Raw genomic sequence first — 21953 nt, forward strand, 5'->3', positions numbered from 1 at the left:
ATTCTGGTGAAGGGCAAAATCATCACCTTAAAACAGTTAATGGCCATGGCTGGGCCCGCCTTAATGGATGGAAGACGGGTGGCTGAACATTTGGGGGTGAAGTCGGTAAGGATTGTAGGACAACTGCTGGGAAACTGCAGGAAGGCTCTGTCAGTAGAAGAGTGGGGTATGCTTCATAGCCACAAGAAGAAGGTACAAGATGAAGACGTCTCATTTCCAAGACTAGGGATTACACCAAATATCCCAGAGTCAGAAAGAAAGGCGATATTACTGGATTTGAGAGGGTTGGAAGAGGTGGGTTTGGATGAGGTGAATGGGAAAGACTTATATAGGGGGTGTGTCAAGGTGTTGAATAAAGATAAATTGAAAAATAGAAAAGACACTCCATGGAGGGTAAAATTGGGCATTGATGGCAAGGTAAAGCCAGCATGGAGAGCACTGTACAAGCCACCGTTACAAAAGGGTACTGGTGATATGCAATGGAGGGTTTTGCATGGCATCATTGCAGTTAATGCTTTTATATCTGTTATTAACTCAGATGGAGCTGGATGTCCTTTTTGTAATATAAGAGAAACCATTTTTCACTGTTTTATGGAGTGTGAGAGGATAAAACCTCTCTTGGAAATGCTGGAGTCTTTGTTTAAAGCTGTAGGGGAGATTTTCAATGACACTGTTTTTATTTTGGGGTTTCAATATAGAAAGCAACAGAAAAGAAAATGTCAACTGTTAAATTTTATTTTGGGACAAGCAAAGATGTCAATTTTTCTGAGTAGGAAACATAAGATAGAAACGGGATATGGGCAGGATGTAAGATGTGTTTTTAAAGGATTAGTGAAAATAAGAATAAAAGTGGATTTTGAGTTCTACTCAGCTGTGAAAGATCTCCCATTGTTTGAGGAGAAGTGGGCATACGAAGGAGCGCTTTGTTTTGTAGAGGAGGGGAAACAATTTTTTGTTGAGGAAATAAGTTGAATGTATATGTTCTTTATTTATTATTATTATTTTTTAAATATTTTCTTTATTTTTTATTTTTATTTTTTAGGAATTACATTTGGTGTTTCATTTCTGAAAAGGCAGTGTGTCATTATTTATGTTAACACTTGAGTATAAAATAAAGGTTCTCTCTCTCTCTCTCTCTCTCTCTCTCATTGGACAGTTAGATCCCTCAGATGAACCCCAGTGATATGTTGTCAGCAGACAGAATGTAGAAGTGGACACGGTGTATTGATCTTGGTTGGTGATGGTCTATCTGTTTGTTGGAACTTGTTGTAAATATTCTTGATAACTACAACAGAGATATGTATTAACTCTTGAGACATGCAGATGATCCAAAATGAACACCCTCTTGACCAATCAGAATAAAGTATATTTTGTACTGGTTCTTTTGATCCACAAACCACAAACGTGTGTGTGGTGGGACTAGGCTGTTTTTTCACTAAGGTTGTTTCCTTATTAGCGCTGATCTCTGTTAAACAAACCTAAGGGCTCTAATCTAATCAGCTCTCCACAGAGAGCATGTCCTCACATTTCCAATTCAATGTATTGATTTTTCTGGAGGCATTTGAGCCCCAGAGAGAACAAATGGAGACGTTATCTAAAGTACTGAATAGGGCTATGACGGTCATGAAATTTCGTCAGCAGGTGATTGTCAAGCAAATAAATGCCGGTCTCACGGTAATTGACCGTTAATTAACAGAAACACATTTAGCATCTCCTATCTTCCAAGCATAGCCTACAAGGCACTGATGCAAATCTTTGGAACATCTACATTTTAAAAGTCTAACAAATTCATGTAATATAGCCTACACCATCACAATAAATCCATTATTTATTTTAGACCGGTCTAAAGAAACATGACATTAAGAAAATGTATTTTATTTCAGAAGAACAGAATAGCATACTCTGAGTTGTCTTTATGTTAGGCCCTGATCTGGCTATGCCATACGGCTGTGGGCTACACTTGTTAATTTAGCAGACAAGATTTGCTTAGAATTCCATGGCATTATTTTATAATATGAATAATACTATTGAACATAGCTGAATAAAATAGAAAGGATATTTTCTCCAAACTATTTGAGGGAGTGCGCACATGCAGCTATTCTGTTTTGGAAGGTTATCAAAGAAACAGCTACTCCTAGAATGCTTAATTTAGAGTTATTTATGTAACTTTAGTTGTGATACAAATGTTGGGCTATATGTTTGATTTTTAATACATTCTGCATGTTGCGACTAATGATGATTTGAAAATAGTTGCATGAAAGGCATGAGCTCTGCTTTGTTTTTTGCGCAGGCTGTACACACTTTATCAGTCTCTCATTCACAATTTGACCAGCACTTGATAACGCCTTGAATTTCCCAGCTGCATCCCCTTTGTGTGGCCGTAACACCCGCTTAAAAAATCCATGCCTTTTGCGGCCAGTGGTCGTTGTGCCCTTGGGCTGAATATAATCATTATAATGCACTTCTCCCCGGCTGGAGCACCTCTCACTCACATTGCTCTCAGTCATGTGATTGGGTCTTTCTTACATGTCTGTCAGGGACGCAACTGCGTGCTTCCTTATCCAATTTCGAGGTGCATATTGAAGATATTGGAAGAACTGTCCACATTTACTTTGTCAGCCAACAAGATGAGTAGGCCTAACGAACAGCAAAAGCAATAGCATATGTCAATCCCCCATAGTATAAAAGTTTACCTATTCTTTGCGAGAAATAAATATTCCAAAACATAGTCTGGGACAGTTGTGGGATGCGAAAGATCAAAAATTAATACAATCACTACCATCGAAAAATCTGTTTTAAGCAATGAGCCTAGCACAACAGATGAGAATGTTTTGCTTAACATTTTGATAAACTATTAGGCTATTTCTTCACATTATAAGCCCAGCACTGAGTGAACACTGTAGTAGGTGCGTATGTTCCACTAGCAGAAAAACACCATTCTCAAAAGTGACCACAAATGTGATTATGCATGTAATGCTTTTATTATAAAGGTGCATTTTTATGTTGAAAATGATCTTCCCCAAACTTGAAACTCACGCGCTGCGTGTGTGTACCAGTTAGGCTGTACACCTCTTTTAAAGCGGATTAATGTGCTTAATTAGTTATTTGGCCACTTTAGTTGTGATACAAACCTTATCAAAACATATAGGCCTATGGGCTACGTGAGGTGATTTGAAAAGTCACACAAAAAAAGCATGCGCTGTTTGCCATTCAAAGAGATAATATATAAATAATATATAAGTGATATGCTAATATTGTCACCAATCACACTATTCTTCATTTAATCTTCATTTAATCTTGTCTTTACAAGAAGAAAAAAATTAAAGCAAAGTATTTAGACCCCTTGATTCTTTTCCACATATTGTTACGTTACAGCTTCATTCTAAAATGGATTAGTTTTTTCCCCTCATTAATCTACACACAATATCACATAATGACGAAGCAAAAACTTTTAAAATATTTTTTATATAACATTTACATAAGTATTCAGACCCTTTACTCAGTACTTTGTTGAAGCACCTTTGGCAGTGATTACAGCATTGAGTCTTCTTGGGTATGACGCTACAAGCTTGGCACAACTGTATTTGGGGAGTTTCTCCCATTCTTCTTTGCAGATTCTCTCAAGCTCTGTCAGGTTGGATGGGGAGCGTCGCTGCACAGCTATTTTCAGGTCTCTCCAGAGATGTTTGATCGGGTTCAAGTCCGGGCTCTGGCTGGGCCACTCAAGGACATTCAGAGACTTGTCCCGAAGCCACTTCTGCATTGTCTTGGCTGTGTGCTTAGGGTTGTTGTCCTGTTAGAAGGTCAACCTTCACCCCAGTCTGAGGTCCTGAGCACTTTGGAGCAGGTTTTCATCAATGAGCTCTCTGTACTTTGATCCGTTCATCTGTTCCTCGATCCTGACCAGTCCCTGCAGCTGAAAAACACCTCCACAGCATGATGCTTCCACCACCACCATGCTTCACCTTAGGGATGGTGCCAGTTTTCCTCCAGATGCGATGCTTGGCATTCAGGCCAAAGAGTTGAATCTTGGTTTCATCAGACCAGAGAATCTTCTTGATCATGGTCGGAGAGACTTTAGGTGCTTTTTAGCAAACTCCAAGTGGGCTGTGATGTGCCTTTTACTGAGGAGTGGCTTGCGTCTTGTCACTCTACCATAAAAGCCTGATTGGTGGAGTGCTGCAGAGATGGTTGTCCTTTTGGAAGGTTCTCCCATCTCCACAGAGGAACTCTGGAGCTCTGTCAGTGACCATTGGGTTCTTTGTCACCTCTCTGACCAAGGCCCTTCTCCCCAGTTTGGCCAGGCGGCCAGCTCTAGGAAGAGTCTTGGTGGTTCCAAACTTCTTCCATTTAAGAATGATGGAGGCCACTGTGTTCTTGGGGACCTTCAATGCTGCATAAATGTTTTGGTACCCTTCCCCAGATCTGTGCCTCCACACAATCCTGTCTCTGAGCTCTACAAACAATTTCTTCAACCTCATGGCTTGGTTTTTGCTCTGACGTGCACTGTCAACTGTGGGACCTTATATAGACAGGTGTGTGCCTTTCCAAATCATGTCCAATCAATTGAATTCACCACAGGTGGACTCCAATCAAGTTGTAGAAACATCTCAAGGATGATCAATGGAAACAGGATGTACCTGAGCTCAATTTTGAGTCTCGTAGCAAAGGGTCTGAATACTTATGTAAATAAGGTATTTCTGTATTTGTCATTATGGGGTATTGTTTGTAGATTGCTGTGGGCTTAATTTATTGAATCCATTTTAGAATTAGGCTGTAACATAACAAAATGTTGAAAAAGTCATGGGGTCTGAAAACTTTCCAAAGCCACTCTATGACCACTATACCTGTATTCCCTCTGTGCCAGGTTGCTGCAGGAGTTTGACGGTGCGTGTGTATGTGCTCATCTGTCCCCTCCCATCATGCCAGGTGAGACTAGACCCTGGCCGGCGAGGCAGTTGGTAGGCTAGCTCCTCTGCAGACACTGTTTGCTCCAGGGATGCACGGCAGAAACTGAAGCTCGACGCAGCTGCAGACAGACAAACAGTTTAGTTGATTAGACATTTGAGAAACATGGATGAACGTCTAATTCTGACGTGAGACTGTGAGAGCTAGTTGGTTGTTTCATCCTCCAGCAGCTAATTGTTGTTTTGTAGCTGCAGACAGACAGACAGACAGACAGGTTAGTTGATTAAACGTTTGAGAAACATGGATGGACGTCTAATTCTGATGTGAGACTGTGAGAGCTAGTTGGTTGTTTCATCCTCCAGCAGCGAATTGTTGTATTGTAGCTGCAGACAGACAGACAGTTTAGTTGATTAGACATTTGAGAAACATGGATGAACGTCTAATTCTGATGTGAGACTGAGAGCTTGTTGAATAAAATCCCCAAAACCATTCCATTAAAACATTCTCAGTTGTATGTGGCCATGTCAGGAAAAGGGCACCATGTCTTAGTAGTCATAAAACATACTGTATATATAATAAGAGATCACTTATGGAAAATAAAATATGGTTTAAAAATATTAAACTCAAATCCAGGATTAATTGAACAAAAACTCTTCAATCTCAATGTGACTACTACAACACTTCTATAACTCTGTAACTTACTGTAACCCTACCCTCTCTCTCCTGCCTCTCTCTCTCCACACTCTCTCTTTAATTCTGTGTATCATAGTGACAGAGAGACAGTGTTTTGAGTTTTGAACCAAAAGGCCAATTCTGAGATACACCTGCTCACAGCTGAAAATCCAGAGACTGTTCCGTAGAGCAGAGGTGATACAGAGTTCAGAGAAGCATTATGGAGAAATTAAAAAAGGAAAGAAAAGAGACTGAAGAGAGAAATGTATTTCAGAGAGCAGTGATGTCTTTCCTGTCTGCTTCTGCTTTCTCCTCTCTCCCCTCTCTCCCCCATCCTCTGCTTTCCCATCTCTGTCGATTCTGTGGTCCCTCTCTCTCTGCTGTCCTATGTTGTTTGTCTGTGGGGTTGAATAACACAGAGAGAACAGCAGAAGAGAACAGCAGATAAGAGGGAGAGAACAGGAGGAGAAGCATTCAGCGGGCCTTCCCAGTAAACTTAGCAGGGAGAGGGAAGGGAGAGAAGAAGAGGAAGGAGAGTGGAGAGTCCTGTCAGTGAACTGTAAATCTACTGGTTATGGGCGAAGAGAGAGAAGGTGGAGTAGAGCAATGGAGAGAGTGGGATGGAGGAATAATGATTTGGTGAATAACTGAGGAATGTTGGGAAACATAAAAGTGTCTACAGATTTAAGTGGTTTAAAATCAGCTTTGGATAAAGCTTACCAGCACCAACCATATACCCAATCTATTTCAGTCACTTTGAAAGTGTTCCAGATAAAGTGCTCTCATCAGCCTAGTGCTCCCTTTCACAGTGAACTAAACTGGCCTCTGTAAATGGTTTAATAAAGTGAACCTCCTGGCTAGGGAATGGGATAAACAGGACTATACAGGATATACACAGTACTATACAGGATATACACAGTACTATACAGGATATCCTGTTAGGGCTAGGGGGCAGTATTGACACGGCTGGTTAAAAAACGTACCCGATTTAATCTGGTTACTACTCCTGCCCAGTAACTAGAATATGCATATAATTATTGGCTTTGGATAGAAAACACTCCAAAGTTTCTAAAACTGTTTGAATGGTGTCTGTGAGTATAACAGAACTCAAATGGCAGGTCAAAACCTGAGAAGATTCTGTACAGGAAGTACCCTGTCTGACCATTTCTTGGCCTTCTTTGCCATCTCTATCCATTACAAAGGATCTCTGCTGTTACGTGACACTTCCTACGGCTGCCATAGGCTCTCAGAAGGCGGCAAAAAGCTGAATCGTGGCTTTGCAGGCTCTGGCTGAAAAAAAGTAGCGCGTTTGGGTAGTGGCTGGTTACAGTACTGTGAGACTCAGGCTCGTGCCCGCGTCGACCGAATGCTTTGTTTTCTTTCCTCTGTTTACCTAAACGGAGATTCCCGGTCGGAATATTATCGCTTTTTTACAAGAAAATGGCATAAAAATGGATTTTAAACAGCGGTTGACATGCTTCGAAGTACGGTAATGGAATATTTCGAATTTTTTTGTCACGAATTGCGCCATGCTCGTAACCCTGATTTACCATTTCGGATAGTGTCTGGAACGCACAAACAAAACGCCGCTATTTGGATATAACGATGGATTATTTTGGACCAAACCAACATTTGTTATTGAAGTAGCAGTCCTGGGAGTGCATTCTGACGAAGACAACAAAGGTAATCAAACTTTTGTAATAGTAAATCTGACTTTGGTCAGGGCTAAACTTGGTCGGTGTCTAAATGGCTAGCCGTGATGGCTGGGCTATCTACTGAGAATATTGCAAAATGTGCTTTCACCGAAAATATATTTTAAAATTGGACACCTCGATTGCACAAAGGAGTTCTGTATCTATAATTCTTAAAATAATTGTTATGTTTTTTGTGAACGTTTATCGTGAGTAATTTGGTAAATTGTTAGTAAATTCCCCGGAAGTTTGCGGGGGGTATGCTAGTTCTGAACGTCACATGCTAATGTAAAAAGCTGGGTTTTGATATAAATATGAACTTGATTGAACAAAACATGCATGTATTGTATAACATAATGTCCTAGGATTGTCATCTGATGAAGATCATCAAAGGTTAGTGCTGCATTTAGCTGTCTTCTGGGTTTATGTGACATTATATGCTAGCTTGAAAAATGGGTGTCTGATTATTTCTGGCTGGGTACTCTGCTGACATAATCTAATGTTTTGCTTTCGTTGTAAAGCCTTTTTGAAATCGGACAGTGTGGTTAGATTAACGAGAGTCTTGTCTTTAAAATGCTGTAAAATAGTCATATGTTTGAGAAATTGAAGTAATAGCATTTCTAAGGTATTTGAAAATCGCGCCACGGGATTCAACTGGCTGTTGCGTAGGTGGGACGAATTCGTCCCGCCTAGCCCAGAGAGGATATACACAGTACTATACAGGATATACACAGTACTATACAGGATATACACAGTACTATACAGGATATACACAGTACTATACAGGATATACGCCTCTTCATTAAGGATCCAATGCAGCCAATATCAAATCATTTATGGGCAACAATTAAGTACAATAATAGCTACTTAGCAAAGGGCAATTTCTCAAGCAAGAATTTTGCTCGGACTGTCTGGGAGTGGTCTGAGTAGGGAAGGGAGAACTGAACATTTGCTATTATTGGCAGAGAGGTTTGGAACTCTTTTTTCTATTGGTCTATTAACTAATTTATCCCACCAAAACACGCTGAGATATCAGGCAGTCTTTTGAACAGGTCTTACACTGAAAGGGCATTATCATAATTTTCACAATATTATTCCAACCTCATAGTGTGGAAATATTTATAAAATCTGAGAAAAAAACCCATTTTTGACTGCACGGGGCGTTTAAGACCAGCCACACATGATTAACTACTGTGTCACCTTCAATGACACAACACTATAACTGACATCAGAGCTTATGGTTTCATTGGCAGGTCACTCTCAGCTAGAGTGTCTTCTATCCAGAGAAGAAGGTTTGAATGACCTCTGGTGTTCACTGCAGAGCACTAAACTACACATCAGACATATGTATCATTGGTGAAAGGTGAGAGAGACTCAGAGTCAAGGGCAAAGCCCAAGGGGATATGTGCAGAGTCAAATCGAACAGAGAACGTTTCTCAGATGACACCCTATACTTTCTAGTGCAGTACATTTGACAAAAGCTCAGAATTAGTGCTCTTTATGGGAAATCAGGTGTTTAATTTAGTTTAAAAAAGTTGGCTCCAATGTGTGTTTCTTGGTCTCTTTTATGATGCAGTCTCAGTTGTATACTTGTGTGTGCCATAGCACTCTCTCTGTACCTTTCCTATGATTCAGCAGGATAGAGTATATATATCTCCTTGGCCATCTGTCTGTCTACATTTATACATATTTGATCAGATTGGAGCCAGGCTATCTCCCCCCTCTCGACCTCCTCAGTAAGTGATGTTGTAATAGTTGCTACCGTCGTTCTCAATATAAGACATTATCACCTAGAGGGGAGAGGGAGGAGAGGAGTGAGGGAAGGAGATGAGAGGAGGGGATTAGAGGAGAGGAGGAGAGGAGAGTGACCACATGAATGGAGGGAGAAGAAGGAGAGAGCACAATGAAAAAGAAAGGAAGAGAGGTTGGAAATACAGAGGAAAGTTAAAGATGTTTCACTTGAATTACAGTCTTCTATAGGTTTGAATGACCTCTGATGTTCACTACAGAGCACTAAACTGCATACAGTGCCTTCTGAAAGTATTCAGACCCTTTGACTTTTTCCACACGTTGTTACATTACAGCCTTATTCTAAAATTGATTTAAAAAAATCTACACCCCATAATGACAAAGCAAAAAAAAAATTTGGGGAAAATGTTGCAAATTTATTACAAATAAAAACAGAAGTACCTTATTTACGTAAGTATTCAGACCCTTTGCTATGAGACTCGAAATTGAGCTCAGGTCCATCCTGTTTCCATTGATCATCCTTGAGATATTTCTACAACTTGATTGGAGTGCACATGTGGTCAATTCAATTGATTTGACATGATTTGGAAAAGCACACACCTGTCTATATAAGGTCCCACATTTGACAGTGCATGTCAGAGCAAAAGCCAAGCCATGAGGTTGAAGGAATTGTCCGTAGAGCTAAGAGACAGGATTGTGTCGAGGCACAGATCTGGGGAAGGGCAGCAAAACATTTATGCAGCATTGAAGGTCCCCAATAACACCGCTGTCTCCATCATTCTAAAATGTAAGAAATTTGGAACCACCAAGACTCTTCCTAGAGCTGGCCACCTGGCCAAACTGAGCAATCGGGGGAGAAGGGCCTTGATCAGGGAGGTGACCAAGAACACCATAGTCACTCTGACAGAGTTCCTCTGTGGAGATGGGAGAACCTTCCATAGGACATCATCTCTCCAGCACTCCACCAATCCAGCCTTTATGGTAGAGTGGCCAGACGCAAGCCACTCCTCAGTAAAAGGCACATGACAGCCAACCTTGCGTTTGCCAAAAGGCACCTAAAACTCTCAGACCATGAGAAACAAGATTCTCTGGTATGATGAAAACAAGATTGAACTCTTTGGCCTGAATGCCAAGCGCCACATCTGGAGGAAACCTGGCACCATCCCTAGCGTGAAGCATGGTGGTGGCAGCATCATGCTGTGGGGATGTTTTTCAGTGGCAGGGACTGGTATACTAGTTAGGATTGAGGCAAAGATGAACAGAGCAAAGTAATGAAAACCTTCCCCAGAGCGCTCAGGACCTCAGACTGGGGTGAAGGTTCACCTTCCAACAGGACAACGACCCTAAGCACACAGCCAAGACAAATCAGGAATGGTTTCTGGACAAGTCTCTGTATGTCCTTGAGTGGCCCAGCCAAAGCCCGTTCTTGAACCTGATCAAACATCTCTGGAGAGACCTGAAAATAGCGATGCTCCCCATCCAATCTGACAGAGATTGAGAGGATCTGCAGAGAAGAATGGGAAAAACTCCCCAAATACAGATGTGCCAAGCTTGTATTGTCATACCCAAGAAGACTCAAGGCTGTAATCGCTGCCAAAGGTGCTTTAACAAAGCACTGAGTAAAGGGTCTGTATACTTATGGAAATTGGATATTTCAGTTTTTCATGTTTAATGAATTAGCAGAAAATGTATAAAAACCTGTTTTTGCTTCGTCATTATGTGGTATTGCGTGTAGATTGATTAGGCAAAAAAACTATTGAATCAATTTTAGAATAAGGCTGTAACCTAACAAAACGTGGGAAAAGTCAAGTGGTCTGAATACTTTCTGAAGACACTGTATGTTTCATTGTTGAAAGGTGAGAGAGACTCAGAGTCAAGAGCAAAGCCCAAGGGGAAAAGGGATAGACAGAAACAAACCTTTTACCAGGTCAAACTACCTGGACTCTATTGGAGCGCGCCCCCATCTCCCCTTAACCATATCACAGTTAAAGCTTTTGAAATCTCCAAGGTTTTTAAAAGACAATTAGCTATTATGTCTTGTACCATGGAAGGTTGTTCCAATCCAAATCCCACGGTAGATTACCATAACACTTCTGAACAGTACTCATTTGCTCCAAAAGAGGGCATTCTAATTCTGGGGGGAAAAGAGTGGCCGAAACTGAGAGTGGCCGAAACTTAATTTTGCAGTAATTTCACACTTTTTGTAATACATGAAACATAAAACGCTAAATATAGAGTGGACAGCAGAAAATACATACCAGATTTTCTCTAGGTCTATATCTACCTGTGGTTTAAATGATGTCTCTCAGCAAATGTGTTCATGGAGTAGGACCAGGGTATTTACCTTAGTCCCTCTCTATGGGACCCCTTAAATTAGACCATCACCCAGAGCGGAGCAGGGGACGGGCGGCAACAAGTGAAATCTATAAATATGTAAATAAAACCCTCTCTTTTTTCAAGGCACAATCACTGGCCCTCAATCCTGAACACAGATTGTATACGTGCCCTGTAGCTTTCAGAAACTGTGAAATAATCGCCAATCTGTACCCCAGAGTAGAGTAAAGAGAAGTGTTGAAAGGTCAGTGTACAAAATGCCAGACCTTGACCTTAGCACTCAGTCTCTCCAGGCACTCTGTGTCTATGAGTCCAATGGGGGCACAGTGTTAGGAGGAGAGGACTTGTATTCCCAGTGAGAGTGAACGTCCCAGCTGGTGATTTATATAAGCCCATAGAGATGTACACTGTGATAGTACGGAGGAACCAGAACTATTGATTATCTCCCACTGTGTCACACATTTACACTTCAGATAACACACGCACAGATACTTTCTCCTCTCCTTTCCTCTCTCCTCCTCTCTCCCCCCTGTGGTATATCCAGGACTGACTAGCTCCTTCACCTCTGAATATCATTGTCTGTTTCTCTTCCTCCTGGTATGAAACTAAAGGGTGATAACAAGGGGTGACTGGAGAGAACTGTCAGGATGGTGACCTCTACTAAGAGGATAATATGGAGGGGTGAAGGTAAACAGATATGTAATGAAGGGAAAATGTGGTGATGAGGACATAGACGAACGGATGATGCAAATGATGAAAGAGTAAAGGAATAGAATGAACTTTACTCTTTAATCATTTGCTTCAACCGTTCATCTATGCCCTCATCACCACATTTTCCCTTCATTACATATCTGTTTACCTTCACCCCTCCATATTATCCTGTTAGTAGGTCACCATCCTGACAGTTCTCTCCAGTCACCCCTTGTTATCACCCTTTAGTTTCATACCAGGAGGAAGAGAAACAGACAGCCTGAGGCGTTTATATGATAGAGTTGAAGGAGCTAGTCAGTTGACAATTCTCGCCCAAATGTTTATATAGTCTTAATTACATTCCTTTACTTTAGATTTGTGTGTATTGCTGTGAAATTGTTGTGAAATTGTTAGATATTACTTGTTAGATATTACTGCACTGTTGGAGCTAGATATGTAATGAAGGGAAAATGTGGTGATGAGGACATAGACGAACGGATGATGCAAATGATGAAAGAGTAAAGGAATAGAATTAACTTTACTCTTTAATCATTTGCTTCAACCGTTCATCTATGCCCTCATCACCACATTTTCCCTTCATTACATATCTGTTTACCTTCACCCCTCCATATTATCCTGTTAGTAGGTCACCATCCTGACAGTTCTCTCCAGTCACCCCTTGTTATCACCCTTTAGTTTCATACCAGGAGGAAGAGAAACAGACAGCCTGAGGCGTTTATATGATAGAGTTGAAGGAGCTAGTCAGTTGACAATTCTCGCCCAAATGTTTATATAGTCTTAATTCCATTCCTTTACTTTAGATTTGTGTGTATTGTTGTGAAATTGTTAGATATTACTTGTTAGATATTACTGCACTGTGGAGCTAGAAACACAAGCAATAACATCTGCTAAACATGTGTATGTGAAATAAAATGAAATTTTATTTGAGGTGAGGCAGATGAACAGAATGAGGGGGTGAAGTGTTAAAGGGATGAGGCGTCTGCTGGGTGCTGCTGGCAGATCTTGCAAGACGGCGTAGAGAAACCGATTCAATCTCACTGACAGACAATAACTAAGGACCGCCCAGAATAAATTTCAATGGAGGAGAGGAGAGACAGATGAGAGGGAGAGGAGGTTGATAGGCAGCTTATCACAGAGCAGGGAGGGGAGTGACAGCAATACTGATGCTTGAGAGTCATATCAGTAACCCAGTCACAACCATGTGACCTTAACACCCCATTTTGCAGAGTCAAAGATTGAGCTATAAACATGGAATCTTATCCTTCACCTACAGTATTTGTTTCATTCATAAAAGCCAGTGCAAACCTCACAACATGAACCCCTGGTCTGTTTCGACCATGCTGTCCAATGTGAGTCCAATCAACTGGGGTTGAATAATAAGGTCATTGCATAAGCATTAGCAGTACAGTACAGTGCAGTACAGGGTATCACTACAACCTGATAGTGGTGAGGTAGGTGAAGGAGTGTGTGTGTCCCCATAGGTTATTTAATTATTCACTGAGCCAACCAAATAAGAGCAGTGTCCAGACAAACCCTCTGGCCACTCTCACAACTGATGAACTCACATTATGCAACTGAATTTAGATTCTGTAGTGCTTTCAAAAATACCTAGTCAACAAGAAAATCAAAAGGGTCAAATCACATTTGAATATCAATGAAAACTCTTACCAGGGTTCATGTATATTTAAGTTCAGTCATCTGTTGCCTGTCAGACTTATAATGTCTTATGAGGTCACAAAGACTACAGCCAAACAGAGCTGTGTTGCATAATTGGATGTCTGATTCAATCTATCCATCCAATCATCAAAGCTACCTTCTTTCATACAATTTATATTCAAGTATGTAGACACCCCTTCAAATTAGTGGTTTTGGCTATTTCAGCCACACCCGTTGCTGACAGGTGTATAAAATCGAGCACACCGCCATGCAATCTCCATAGACAAATATTGGCAGTAGAATGGCCTTACTGAAGAGCTCCGTGACTCCATCAAGTCAGTTCTTCAAATGTCTGCCCTGCTATAGCTGCCCCGGTCAACTGTAAGTGCTGTTATTGTAAGTGGAAACGTGTAGGAGCAACAACGTCTCAGCCATAAACTGGTAGGCCACACAAGCTCACAGAACGGGACCGACGAGTGCTGAAGCGAGGAAAAATTGTCTGTCCTTGGCTGCAACACTCACTACTGACATCCAAACTGCTTCTGGAAGCAACGTCAGCACAATAACTGTTCCTCGGGAGCTTCATGAAATGGGTTTCCATGGCTAAGCAGCCAAACACAAGCCTTAGATCACCATGCACAATGCCAAGCGTCAACTGGAGTGGTGTAAAGTTCGCTGCCATTGAACTCTGGAGCAGTGGAAACCATTCTCTGGAGTGATGAATCACGCTTCACCATCTGAAAGTCTGAAAGACGAATCTGGATTTGGCGGATGCTAGGAAAACGCTACCTGCCAAATGCATAGCGCCAACTGTAAAGTTTGGTGGAGGAGGAATAATGGTCTGGGTCTGTTTTCATGGTTTGGGCCCCTTAGTTCCAGTGAAGGGAAATGTTAACGCTACAGCATACAATGACATTCTAGACTATTGTGTGCTTCCAACTTCGTGGGAAAAGTTTTGGGAAGGTCCTTTCCTGTTTCAGCATGACAATACCCCCATGCACAAAGTGAGGTCTATAAAGAAATGGTTTGTCGAGATCAGTGTGGAAGAACTTGACTGGCTTGCACAGAGCCCTGACCTCAACCCCATCGAACACCTTTGGGATGAATTGGAAGGCCGGCTGTGAGTCAGGCCTAATCACCCAACATCAGTGCCAGACTTCACCAATGCTCTTGAGGCTGAATGGAAGCATTTTATTTTTTTATTTAATGTTACCTTCATTTAACTAGGCAAATCAGTTAAGAACAATTTCTTATTTACAATGACAGCCTACCGGGGAACAGTGGGTTAACTACCTTGTTCAGGGGCAGAACAACAGATGTTTACCTTGTCAGCTCAGGGATTCGATCCAGCAACCTTTCGGTTACTGGCCCAACGCTCTAACCACTAGGCTACATTGCTGACCACTACACTACATTGCTGCTGTTCCAAGCAGCAATATTCCAACATCTAGTGGAAAGCCTTACCAGAAGAGTGGAGGCTGTTATAGCAGCAAAGGGGGAACCAACTCCATATTAATGCCCATGATTTTGGAATGAGATGTTCGACAAGCAGGTGTCCACATAGTTTGGTCATGTAGAGTACCTCTATCCATCCATTCATCATACATTATTATATTCCTCTATACATCTGTTACATCAAGCACACAAAGTGTTTACAGAAACTCCCTAGATACCTAATCACATATGCATACCAAATAATGCATGCATAATTCATTAATCAGATGAATTGTCTGAAAAGTTTGCCCAAGTTCCCATGTACTCCTTTGAGAAAAATAATTGAATAATCAAATCAAACAGAAGCACATAATATCCCAGCTCAGACAAAATTGTCTTTGTACATTTTTTTATGCTTGTCTATTTTTTCCCGTGACTGGGTGAGTGGCTGTCTAGATGTATTAATGTATGTCTGGAGGCTGCTGAGGGGAGGATGGCTCATAACAATGGCTGGAACAGAGCAAATGGAATGCCATCAAACACATGGAAACCATGTATTTAATGTGTTTGATACTATTCCACCTATTCCGCTACCAGCCGTTACCACGAGCGCGTCCTCCCCATTTAAGGGACTACCAACCTCCTGTGGTCTTGCTATTACTAAGTAAACACTCACAGCTCTGACATAGGTGTAATCACTATAGTCTAAAGACAAACACACACACACACTAAAGAGAAGTACCTTCAGCGATAGCCCGCAGAATCAGTGCGCTCCTTGGTCTAATCATCAGCTAAAAATCACAGTTCTCTAACGAATTTAGTTGATTCTCAATACTTGTTTAATGTAAGCTGGTGGATGGACTGTAGCTTGCATGGACAGTAAAGTTCCATTGTATCCACCCACACACTGGCTTGCAAGTGATGTAAGTAGAGTGGACTCCAGTTCATTGTAATGGTCACATGTAGTGTGTAGATCGATACCGTGCTCCCCTGCCGTCACCTCAAACCACAGAGAGATGGATTGACTAAAGCACCATTCAATACTTTATTGACTGTCCTCAAGCTCTAACCACTACTACACAGTGACCTACTACCTGTGTGTGTGTGTGTGTGTGTGTGTGTGTGTGTGTGTGTGTGTGTGTGTGTGTGTGTGTGTGTGTGTGTGTGTGTGTGTGTGTGTGTTTCCAGGGATGGTATGCATTGATTAATTAACCATGGTTGGCTATGTATATGCTAATGATCTATTCTGTATTGAACTCCACTATAGATACGTGTACTGTATGTGTTCAGTATGTTTGTCCTATATTAGAGTCCTACAGTTGCCATAGAGCCTAGTGGCAGCCTAGGCAAGAACTCATGCAAATTCTGTTCATATGTAATCATATTTAGAAGTTTTTGTTTTCAATAGTTACATTTGTGCTGATCAAATCTTGATATCATGAAATGATAATTAGAAAAAGATAATTAGAAAAATAACAAGACGAAGAATAAATATACAGTCGTGGCCAAAAGTTTTGAGAATGACACAAATATTAATTTTCACATAGTCTGCTGTCTCAGTTTGTATGATGGCAATTTGCATATACTCCAGAATGTTATGAAGAGTGATCAGATGAATTGCAATTAATTGCAAGGTCCCTCTTTGCCATGCAAATGAACTGAATCCCCAAAAACATTTACATTGCATTTCAGCTGTCATGACGTTGGCCTCTTTGAGTACAGGGAGGACAGTTGACCCCCTCCCCCCTTGCACCATCCCCCAACCTTCCTTCCCCCACCCAGTCCCTGTGTGAAGGAGTGGTAAAATTCCAGGAGAATCTCTTGCCACATGGCCCATAGAGAGACACAGGAAATTCTTCCAACTCACAGAATTGGGGAGCCAAGCGACATTTGTGTTCTGGAGAAGGTATGGAAGACTGGTGAAGAATCCAGCTACGAACTGGTCCGCTTGGTACAATTTTGTGATACTCAGAAGAGACAATATAGCCATATTACCATAAAACTGTTTATATAATAGCCTCAGCGATGGGACTTGCATCCACATGGTTGTATAAAATGTATTAATAAGGATAAAGCTATTTGTAATACATTGAGATGCTATGTACTGATGTTAATTTGATAGAATTGTATTTCTGTACCAAGCTTAACTCAGTCATCGGCACGCCCCCAGGGACACAGACAGAACAGGCTTGTCACATGACGCCTGGTCCTATGTTCACTATAAAACCATACACTGATTTACTTTCTAACAGACCAGGCCTCCACTCCATTGCGAGTTGGCCAATAGGTTTGACCATCCAAGTACTCTACTGAAAGTAAACTATACCACGTGGTTAACTTTTAGACTATTGATACCGACAGAATAAGAACAAGTCTTTGATATTAATTAATAGTCTGCAGCTAGAAATTATATCATTGAACGCGAAGACCAACGAAACATCCATTCTATAACGACATTAATGAATGTCGCTTTGAAAGATCCATTCTAACCGAGAGAGAGAGAGAGAGAACTCTCCAACAGAACGACTCTTCAACAAGGATCCCGACGACACACTGAGCGTAAATATCCTGTTATGGCTAGGGGGCAGTATTTTCACGGCTGGATAAAAAAAGTACCCGATTTAATCTGGTTACTACTCCTGCCCAGTAACTAGAATATGCATATAATTATTGGCTTTGGATAGAAAACACCCTAAAGTTTCTAAAACTGTTTGAATGGTGTCTGTGAGTATAACAGAACTCATATGGCAGGCAAAAACCTGAGAAGATTTCATGCAGGAAGTGGCCTGTCTGACAAGGTGTTGTTCTTCTTGTCTCTGTTTATTGAAGAGTGAGGATCTTAGCTGTCCCGTGACACTTCCCACGGCTGCCATAGGTTCTCAGAAGGCGGCAAAACGCTGAATCGTGGCTTTGCAGGCTCTGGCTGAAACAAAGTAGCGCGTTTGGGTAGTGGCTGGTTACAGTACTGTGAGACTCAGGCTCGTGCCCGTGTCGACCGAAAGCTTCGTTTTCTTTCCTCTGTTTAGCAAAATGGACATTCCCGGTCGGAATATTATCGCTTTTTTACGAGAAAAATGGCATAAAAATGGATTTTAAACAGCGGTTGACATGCTTCGAAGTACGATAATGGAATATTTAGATTTTTTTTGTCACGAATTGCGCCATGCGTGCGACCCTTCTTTACCATTCGGATAGTGTCTGGGACGCACGAACAAAACGCCGCTTTTCGGATATAACGATGGATTATTTTGGACCAAACCAACATTTGTTATTGAAGTAGCAGTCCTGGGAGTGCATTCTGACGAAGACAACAAAAGGTAATCAAACTTTTATAATAGTAAATCTGATATTGGTGAGTGCTAAACTTGCCGGGTGTCTAAATAGCTAGCCCGTGATGCCTGGGCTATGTACTTAGAATATTGCAAAATGTGCTTTCACCAAAAAGCTATTTTAAAATCGGACATATCGAGTGCATAGAGGAGTTCTATATCTATAATTCTTAAAATAATTGTTATGCTTTTTGTGAACGTTTATCGTGAGTAATTTAGTAAATTGTTAGCAAATTCCCCGGAAGTTTGCGGGGGTATGCTAGTTCTGAACGTCACATGCTAATGTAAAAAGCTGTTTTTTGATATAAATATGAACTTGATTGAACAAAACATGCATGTATTGTATAACATAATGTCCTAGGTGTGTCATCTGATGAAGATCATCAAAGGTTAGTGCTGCATTTAGCTGTCTTCTGGGTTTTTGTGACATTATATGCTAGCTTGAAAAATGGGTGTCTGATTATTTCTGGCTTGGGACTCTGCTGACATAATCTAATGTTTTGCTTTCGCTGTAAAGCCTTTTTGAAATCGGACAGTGTGGTTAGATAAAGGAGAGTCTTGTCTTTAAAATGCTGTGAAATAGTCATATGTTTGAAAAATTGAAGTTTTTGTATTTTTGAGGAATTTGTAATTCACGCCACGCCTATCATTGGATATTGGAGCAGGTGTTCCGCTAGCGGAACGTCTAGATGTAAGAGGATAAATATTGATTGCAATTGTTCCCAAATGAGTGAGCGTTCATGTGCAAAGGTTAGCATGTCAATTGTTAATATTAATGAACTTTGTGTGTCCTCAGCTGACCATTTATGACCCATTGTTGAACAAAACACCAGCCATGCCACATTACTCGACCAATTCTTTGTGATGATATTTACTGTTTGTATACTTTCTGTGAATTACTTAGTTTAGTAAATAAATTATTTTAAGACAATTGATGTATGGATGACTCTTAGTAAAGACTGGGTTCGTGCAGATACAACAATTTACGACGTTTGGAATGAGACTGGACGCGAGGTAAAATACACCATTTAAACCAGAAGATAATCAGCCTATACTATAATAGAATATAATATATAATGTTATAATATAGGAAAGTTATATTAGGAAAATTATAACTTTGTAATCTGAATATTTTCCTTGGTGCCCCGATCTCCTAGTTAATTACAATTAAACGATTAATCAGTTTGATCGCGTGATAATAATTACAGGGAGGTAATTGATAAACATGTCTTCAGTTTAATGGTACCCCAAAGACACGACACAGCCCTGCCACTAAAGGACCAGCTGACATCATATCAGTGATTCTCTCGTTAACCTCTTACATCTAGACGTTCCGCTAGCGGAACACCTGCTCCAACATCCAATGATGGGCGTGGCGCGAAATACAAACTCCTCAAAAATACAAAAACTTCAATTTTTCAAACATATGACTATTTCACAGCATTTTAAAGATAAGACTCTCCTTTATCTAACCACACTGTCCGATTTCAAAAAGGCTTTACAACGAAAGCAAAACATTAGATTATGTCAGCAGAGTACCAAGCCAGAAATAATCAGACACCCATTTTTCAAGCTAGCATATAATGTCACAAAAACCCAGAAGACAGCTAAATGCAGCACAAACCTTTTATGATCTTCATCAGATGACAACCCTAGGACATTATGTTATACAATACATGCATGTTTTGTTCAATCAAGTTCATATTTATATCAAAAAACAGCTTTTTACATTAGCATGTGACGTTCAGAACTAGCATACCCCCGCAAACTTCCGGCGAATTCACTAAGAATTTACTAAATTACTCACGATAAACGTTCACAAAAAGCATAACAATTATTTTAAGAATTATAGATACAGAACTCCTCTATGCACTCGATATGTCCGATTTTAAAATAGCTTTTTGGTGAAAGCACATTTTGCAATATTCTAAGTACATAGCCCAGGCATCACGGGCTAGCTATTTAGACACCCGGCAAGTTTAGCACTCACCAATATCAGGTTTACTATTATAAAAGTTTGATTACCTTTTGTTGTCTTCGTCAGAATGCACTCCCAGGACTGCTACTTCAATAACAAATGTTGGTTTGGTCCAAAATAATCCATTGTTATATCCGAATAGCGGCGTTTTGTTCGTGCGTCCCAGACACTATCTGAAATGGTAAATCAGGGTCGTGCGCATGGCGCAATTCGTGACAAAAAAAATCTAAATATTCCATTACCGTACTTCGAAGCATGTCAACCGCTGTTTAAAATCCATTTTTATGCCATTTTTCTCGTAAAAAAGCGATAATATTCCGACCGGGAATCTCCTTTTAGCTAAACAGAGGAAAGAAAACAAAGCATTCGGTCGACGCGGGCACGCGCCTGAGTCTCACAGTACTACACAAACGCGCTACTTTTTTTCAGCCAGAGCCTGCAAAGCCACGATTCAGCTTTTTACCGCCTTCTGAGACCCTATGGCAGCCGTAGGAAGTGTCACGGGACAGCTAAGATCCTCACTCTTCAATAAACAGAGACAAGAAGAACGACACCTTGTCAGACAGGCCACTTCCTGCCTGAAACCTTGTCAGGTTTTTGCCTGCCAAATGAGTTCTGTTATACTCACAGACACCATTCAAACAGTTGTAGAAACTTTAGGGTATTTTCTATCCATATGTAATAAGTATATGCATATTCTAGTTACTGGGTAGGAGTGGTAACCAGATTAAATCGGGCACGTTTTTTATCCAGCCGTGAAAATACTGCCCCCTAGCCATAACAGGTTAACCTGTTAGGGCTAGGGGGCAGTATTGACACGGCTGGATAAAAAACGTACCCGATTTAATCTGGTTACTACTCCTGCCCAGTAACTAGAATATGCATATAATTATTGGCTTTGGATAGAAAACACTCCAAAGTTTCTAAAACTGTTTGAATGGTGTCTGTGAGTATAACAGAACTCAAATGGCAGGTCAAAACCTGAGAAGATTCTGTACAGGAAGTACCCTGTCTGACCATTTCTTGGCCTTCTTTGCCATCTCTATCCAAACAAAGGATCTCTGCTGTTACGTGACACTTCCTACGGCTCCAATGGGCTCTCAGAAGGTGGCAAAAAGCTGAATCGTGGCTTTGCAGGCTCTGGCTGAAAAAAGTAGCGCGTTTGGGTAGTGGCTGGTTACAGTACTGTGAGACTCAGGCACGTGCCCGCGTCGACCGAATGCTTTGTTTTCTTTCCTCTGTTTACCTAAACGGAGATTCCCGGTCGGAATATTATCGCTTTTTTACGAGAAAAATGGCATAAAAATGGATTTTAAACAGCGGTTGACATGCTTCGAAGTACGGTAATGGAATATTTAGAAATTTTTGGTCACGAATTGCGCCATGCTCGTGACCCTGATTTACCATTTCGGATAGTGTCTGGAACGCACGAACAAAACGCCGCTATTTGGATATAACGAAGGATTATTTTGGACCAAACCAACATTTGTT

General features: G+C 40.9%; 1 protein-coding gene across 2 annotated transcripts in view; it reads right to left on the minus strand.

Annotated features, from left to right (window-relative positions):
• LOC106600622 (sterile alpha motif domain-containing protein 10) overlaps positions 1-21953 on the minus strand; it is a 200041-nt gene that overhangs the window by 129539 nt on the left and 48549 nt on the right. The window contains exons 1-2 of one of the 2 annotated variants that reach the window (XM_014192112.2): positions 15898-16061; positions 4848-5029 (exon numbers count right to left, since the gene is read on the minus strand). In XM_014192112.2, coding sequence (XP_014047587.2) covers positions 4848-5029; positions 15898-15943 — 228 coding nt within the window. In that variant the 5' untranslated portion in view covers positions 15944-16061. Of the gene's footprint in view, positions 1-4847; positions 5030-15897; positions 16062-21953 lie in introns of those variants that run through there. The other variant, XM_014192113.2, reaches the window with a different exon arrangement.

The sequence above is a fragment of the Salmo salar genome, chromosome ssa03 (assembly GCF_905237065.1).
Source record: "Salmo salar chromosome ssa03, Ssal_v3.1, whole genome shotgun sequence".
Taxonomy (NCBI): domain Eukaryota; kingdom Metazoa; phylum Chordata; class Actinopteri; order Salmoniformes; family Salmonidae; genus Salmo; species Salmo salar.